At 31.3% G+C, this 6,980-nt stretch overlaps 1 protein-coding gene across 1 annotated transcript; it reads left to right on the forward strand.

Moving 5' to 3' along the window:
- The first annotated feature begins 4,187 nt into the window (after positions 1-4,187).
- Positions 4,188-5,899, forward strand: LOC127793897 (probable disease resistance protein At5g45440). Its single transcript, XM_052324673.1, has 2 exons — positions 4,188-5,017; positions 5,113-5,899. Exons 1-2 carry the CDS (start codon positions 4,297-4,299, stop codon positions 5,604-5,606), a joined length of 1,215 nt encoding a protein of 404 aa, XP_052180633.1. The 5' UTR covers positions 4,188-4,296; the 3' UTR covers positions 5,607-5,899.
- The last annotated feature ends 1,081 nt before the right edge of the window (positions 5,900-6,980 follow it).

The following is a 6,980-nucleotide window of genomic DNA, read 5'->3' on the forward strand; positions in this document are numbered from 1 at the left end:
TTATACTTATAAGATAAGATTACATTAAATTTGAATGCTTTATAATAATAATTTATTTGATTGATGACGTGAGAGTAGATGATGCCATTTACATGGAGAGTGTGATGCCTAAATGCGTCCATTTCTGAATCTGATTTGTTTGAATGAAACCCGCCGCCGGGGGGTGTGATTATAAAATTCACCCATACACTTTGGTATTGCCAAAAAGCCTGCTGTTTATGTCGTTGCCCATGTCCTGTGCTGTTAAGTTGACCACGATTGGCTCAAGCTTTAATTTCATTAAATCTCCTTTATTATGTTGTGTTACTATGACATTTTAATTGTCATTACTATTATTATTATTAATTAATTAATTAATAAAATTATTTTAAATTTAAAATAAAGTGTGACGAAAGTACATAAACCAGTGCTCTTAATTATGTTTATTTTTGGATTCCGAGATTTAAAGTTACGGTTTACCTTAAAAATGAGATATTTATTACGAGTATTAATTAATATATTCATGTTTTTAGATATTTCATTATTAGGTAAAAACTACTGATGACCCCATGTATTTAATACACGGGAGAGTTTAATTTAAAAATAAAAAAATAAATTTATTATTTTAAATAATTTTAATAAAATTAATAATTATAATTTTTTCTAATCTTTAATCATTTATTAAAATTTAAGTTTAATTAATTATTCGTTATTTAATATGCTAATGGAGAACACTTTTAATTTAATATACTGTCATTCAATGTATTAAAGAATAATTAACACATTAAGTAGATCATTTGAAAAAATGCTTATAAATTTTTTTATTAATTATATTATATTTATTTATAAATAAATATTATAAAATCTATAATATATCCATTCAAAGGTGTTCGTTATTTTCTATTTATTATATTATAAATTAAAATTTTTAAATATGAGTAAGAATAAGTTTTTTCAATAATAGTAAAATTTTAAAAATATAAATTTTGATTTCTTCCATAGTCTTAAAAATGTGATACCTTAAATATTAATTAGCATTGAAAAACCCTAGCATTTGACAACCTTAAATAATTTTTTATGAATTTGTTAAGATATCACATTTTTAAGACTATAATATAATTATTAAAAAAATTAATAATTAATTAATCACTACCTTTAATTTAATGCAAGTTTTTTAGGGAAAAAATTCATCATTAATTGACAATTGACAAAATACTTTGTTTGACTATCATATTTTAATATTATATAAATATATATAGAATAAAGATATAAAGATAATATTTTAAATAAATGGACAATTTCTATCACTTAATTAATAGTTTAAGTTGTCTATTAATATTTTTCATAAAACCCATGCAAATTTAATACAAATTTTAGAAACAAAAAAACAACTTGGCAGATTTTTGGAGAGAACAAAAATTTGCAAACTATTCTACTTTAATATAATATAATAATTGATGAGAAAATCTAATAAAAATATTTATTTTTGATTAATTAATAGCATTGAAAAATTCAGGCAAGTTTAATACAAATTTTAGATGTAAAAAATAGTTTGACAGATTTTTTGAGGGAAGAAATATTTGCATACTATTCTACTATATATTATATATTATATATAATATATAGTATTTATATTATATTACATAAAGATAGAATTTTATATAAATGAACAATTTTCTGTGACTTAATTAATAGTTTAAGTGTCTATTCATATTCCTCATAAATAGTATTTATTTTTGATTGATTGGAAAATTAATTAAATATTTAATATTCACATAATAATGTATTGGAAAATCCATTATTAGCATTGAAAAACTTGTGTATTTAAAATCCATTATTAATTTTACAATAATTAGTATATATTATTTCAAAATAATTGAAAGATTTAAATTATTAATGCAAATTACAAAATATAAATTATTAATGCAATAAGTATTAAATGTAAATCATTAATGCAAATTTTGAGAGAAAATTTTATAACTACTTATTATTTCAAAACAATTGAAAGATTTAAATTATTAATGCAAATTATAAAATATAAATTAGTAATCCAATAAGAATTAATTGCAAATCATTAATGCAAGTTTTGGAGGAAAATTTATTTTTTCAAGACTGTCGACGTTTGATTTCGACCGACCGTGATTCGTTTTGGGCCGCGGTGAGTCAATCCAAAAATACCGAGAAAGAAGGAAGAACCCCTCCCCCCCAAGTTCCAAGCGTGTACACCAGAATCTTTTACGTGGTTCGGCCAGAACGATGCCTAGTCCACGGCCGCCATCTGATTATTCTCCCAGAGTGGCGGTATCTCATTATTCTTTTTTTGTCCTTCTTGCCCCTCATGGTCTCTTTGATTCTCATTTATATTGAGGGGCTTTTATAATTTAGATAATATATAAAAATACAGTGATTGTATAATGGGGGACAAACAGTTCTTATCGCCTTCACAAGACCGGGAGTGGGATTCTCATTACGAGGGGCATGGGCTGTTACAGATAAAGTGATCGGACCCTACCTCTGACTTCTCAGCAGCTTTGCCACTCATGCGAGTTGGAGGTTTTAGGCCAGCGACCTGGATGGGCCAGCGATCTGGAGGATATTTCAGGAGTTCGTTAGTCGATTGCTCCGAGCTCGTTGGGGGATTACCGGGAGCTCGCCATATGCTCGCTTTTCGGATCTTTGGTGGAGGCTGGACCTTCCTTGACGAGGTCGCCCGGGCCTTCTTGGCCTTGGGTGATTGGGCCGGTCTATCGGACCGAGTCTGGCCCATGCGGGGTGATGCGGGAAATGCACATAACAAAGACTATTCTACTTTTATATATATAAAGATATAAAGATATTTATATTATATTATATTATAATATGATATAAATGAATAAATGAATAATTTTCTTTATATAAATAAATAATTTTCTTTAATTTAATTAATAGTTTAAGTTTCTATTCATATTTCTCATAAATAGTATTTATTTTTAATTGATTGACGGATTAATTAAGTATTTAATATTCACATAATAATGTATTGAAAAACTCATAATTAGCATTGAAAAACTCGTGTATTTAAAATTCATTATTAATTTTACAATAATTAGTATATATTATTTGAAAACAATTGAAAGATTTAAATTATTAATGCAAATTACAAAATATAAATTATTATTGCAATAAGTACTAAATGCAAATCATTAATGCAAGTTTTGAAAAAAAAAATTATTACTACTTATTATTTCAAAGCGATTGAAAGATTTAAATTATTAATGCAAATTATAAAATATAAATTATTAATGTAATAAATATTAATTATAAATCATTAATGCAATTTTGGGAAAAAAATTTCTTTTTTCAAAACTATCCTACTTTTATATATATATATATATAAAGATTATTTCAAAGCAATTGAAAGATTTAAATTATTAATATAAATTATAAAATGTAAATTATTAATGCAATAAGTATTAATTACAAATCATTAATGCAAGTTTTTGGGAGAAATTTCTTTTTTCAAAATTATTCTACTTTTATATGTATAAAGATATTTATATTATATTATATAAAGATAGAATTTTATATAAATGAATAATTTTCTGTAATTTAATTAATAGTTTAAGTATCTATTCATATTTCTCATAAATAGTATTTATTTTTAATTGATTGATGGATTAATTAAATATTTAATATTTACATAATAGTGTATTTAAAATTTATTATTAATTTTACAATAACTAGTACATATTATTTCAAAACAATTGAAAGATTTAAATTATTAATGCAAATTATAAAATATAAATTATTATTGCAATAAGTACTAAATGCAAGTTTTGGGGGAAAATTTTATTACTACTTATTATTTCAAAGCAATTGAAAGATTTAAATTATTAATACAAATTATAAAATATAAATTGTTAATGTAATAAATATTAATTACAAATTATTAATGTAAGTGTTGGGGGAAATTTTTTTTTTCCAAGACTATCCTATTTTTATATATATAAAGATAAAGATATTATTTATTTAAATTGCAGTAATTTAAAAAAAATTAATATAAAAAAATATAATACTTAATTTAGCAAGTGATTAGATTATACGAGAAACATTTTTGGTGTTCAATTAATAATTTTAAAAAAAAATCAATAATATGGGTATCACCAAAAGTCTTTTTAAGTAGTCAACGTAAGTTAATAAATATAGTATTTTGTAATTTTAAATTTAACATTTGCTTTGGGGTCTTCCAATCAGAAACCACGCAGCCGTCCTGCTCTGCTCTGGACCTGCATTTATGCGACCCAATCCTCCGGCAGCCAGAAACATCTCAACATTCAAATGGCCGCCGACGACGTTCGGAACCATCTGGTGAAGAAGCTCAGGAAGACCATCGAGAAGGCAAACGAAGATTCCAGTAAAGGCGTGGCCGCGCTCGCCTGTTGTTGCCCTTGCCTGCTCTCTCCCAAGGTCCAAACACTGGATAACTATCTTCGAAACGCCGCTGACAACAAACTAAGCCTGGATAATCTCTACCGCCTCCACAATCTCCTCGACGTCTGGCAATCGAAGAAGGGTTCTTACTCCGTCGACTCCTTCACTTTCGCCTTCAAGTTCAAGAGCAATTTGGACAAGATCATTGCCGATGTTAAAGCTACCAATAATGTTGAAGATAAACCCGGTCAAGCTCAAGCATCCGTCTCCAGCGAGGAAACAGGAGATCCCTGCTGGAGCGATCGGTCGGTGAACGAAAAGGAAATCGTCGGATTTGCCGAAAGAGCCATGTCGCTTCAGAGATTTCTCACCCAGAAGGAGGATGAGTCCCAGTTCCAGGCCATTGGGCTCATTGGCATGCGAGGAATCGGGAAGACAACTCTCTGCCAGATGATCTTCGACAAACCGGAATTGAAGAGGTTCGTCCCCAGGATCTGGGTCTGTTTGTCCCGACGAAGCAACGATGATCCGGACGCCAGGAAGGAGACGGTGAAAAGAATTCTGGTCTGTCTCGGAGTCGAAAGAACAATCATCGAGTCTGCTGACAGAAACCATGGTGGCCTCCAAGGTTTTGTTGAATCGTTAATCGCCGCCATCGATCTTATCTATACAAAATCTGTCTTTACTTGCTCTAATATATACATGTTGAATTACTCTAAACAGGTTTGCTCTTAACCCTCCGGCATCAGCTGGCGGGGAAGAATTATTTAATCGTGCTTGACGACGTCTGGTGCCCCGACAAATCTTACATGACGTTCTGTTCGTCCTTGGCTGAGGACGAGAGGAATTACGGGGAAAAGCTGGCGTATGGGTTGCCCAAAGGGGGCGGAGGGACGGTGCTTTTCACCAGCAGGATCGATGAGGTGGCGAAGCGGATGGCGACGGCGGAGAACTTGCACAGGGTCCGGCCGCTTTCCGATGACAATTGCTGGGAGATATTCAGGGCCACGGTGGAGAGAGAGGGGAAAAAGATGCCAGATTATCTAGAGAGTCTGAAGGAGCGGATCAAGAAGAGGTGCGCTGGTCTCCCGTTGTCGGCAAAGTGGTTGGGGGAGATTGCTCGCGAGAATGCAGAGAAATCGCCTGGGGCGGCCACGGACAACAACCTAGATGACCGGAGTCCAGGACAATTGGTGCCCTCCGCCGGGACCCATTAAGATAGAGAATCCGAAGATGAAGAATCAGTTGGCCCTCAGATAATGATAATGTTGGGCTTGTTTTTTGAAAGTTCTCTCCTCAATAAAAAAAAAAAAAAAAAGAAGAGAGATTTGTTTGGGTGTTTTTAGGGTCATTTTTATGTTAATGGCTATGGTTTAATTTAATAGAGTTGGTGTGGTGTGTCTTTATCTTGAGTGAGTGAGTAACTGAGTCCGTTATTTGTAATTTTTACACTTAAAAAGAAACCCTTTTCTTAATTGATTGAGAAATTTTGTAACTATTATACGAATAAGTGGTAAGTTGTTGTTATTTCTCATGCACCAAGTGCCAAATTGTTAAATTACTAAATTTCAAAACTATATTTTTTAAAGAGAGTTAAATAAATTAATATATATATTTTTTGAAAAAAAAAATCAAATAAGATAATATCTTTAAGCTGGGGATGGGGATCCGTTGACCATTCACATTGTAAAGACTCTTCTAGCTTGTAAGTTGTTGTAATGTAATGTGGCGTGACCTAGGTAGGGGCTTTGGGCCACGAGTCTTCTTAACCTTTATTATATTATATACATACAAAAATGTTACTTTAATTGCACCCATAATTTTGATATTCTATTATATATTTAAGTAAATTGTAAGGAGGAGGAGGAGGAGGAGGAAGAGTCATTATGAGTATATTTTCTCAGTATTAATATGAATGTGCCGTCCAGACATAAAATAAAATATTAAAATTATGTGTTTAAGTAATATATTTATATTTATATTAGGGTGGGTGGGGGGGGGGGGGACTTCAAAAAGTAAATAAAACTGAAAAGAGCTTCAAAGCTGGGAGACTTCTGTCCTTGTGTGTAATATGCCAACTGTTTCGTGGATTGTTCCCCTTCCCATTTGCAAAACGGATGATTTAAATAAACATTAAAAACTGCTGGGGTTTCTCATTGCCGCTCTCAGCTGGAGTACTGATAACTCACTCGATGGGTGTTGGAAAAACTTTTAAATTTGGGGGGGCAACTTCTCTCCTTCGCCTCGTAGGCATAGTTGCTGCTGCCTAAGCTTAGCAAGGGTTTTGTCAAATCTGTAAATGACATGTAGGCGTAACAACTAACGAACTGAGAATTCTTTACTATCCAAACTGAGAAAAAATATCATAATTTGAATGAGCAAGCAAAGGGCTTTCAAAACATGGAAGAATGTATCTGAGCTGAACCCCTGATCCTGAATTGATCATAGAGGATAAGGTGTTATGATTCCATTCAACATGGGTGGTGGGCCACACATTTTCCCCTCAACATTCAAGCATGTAGCAGAGCATGCATGGTTTGGCTTATGTTTTTCTTGTGAATGACTTAGTCAACAATTGGAGCAATAGTGGT

This window comes from Diospyros lotus, chromosome 2, assembly GCF_014633365.1.
Source record: "Diospyros lotus cultivar Yz01 chromosome 2, ASM1463336v1, whole genome shotgun sequence".
NCBI lineage: Eukaryota > Viridiplantae > Streptophyta > Magnoliopsida > Ericales > Ebenaceae > Diospyros > Diospyros lotus.

Bases quoted from the DNA above. Each gene is read 5' to 3' on its own strand.
- LOC127793897 (XM_052324673.1), top strand. From the start codon at position 4,297: ATGGCCGCCGACGACGTTCGGAACCATCTGGTGAAGAAGCTCAGGAAG. The intron at 5,018-5,112 runs GTTTTGTTGAAT...TACTCTAAACAG, and splicing joins AAACCATGGTGGCCTCCAAG to GTTTGCTCTTAACCCTCCGG.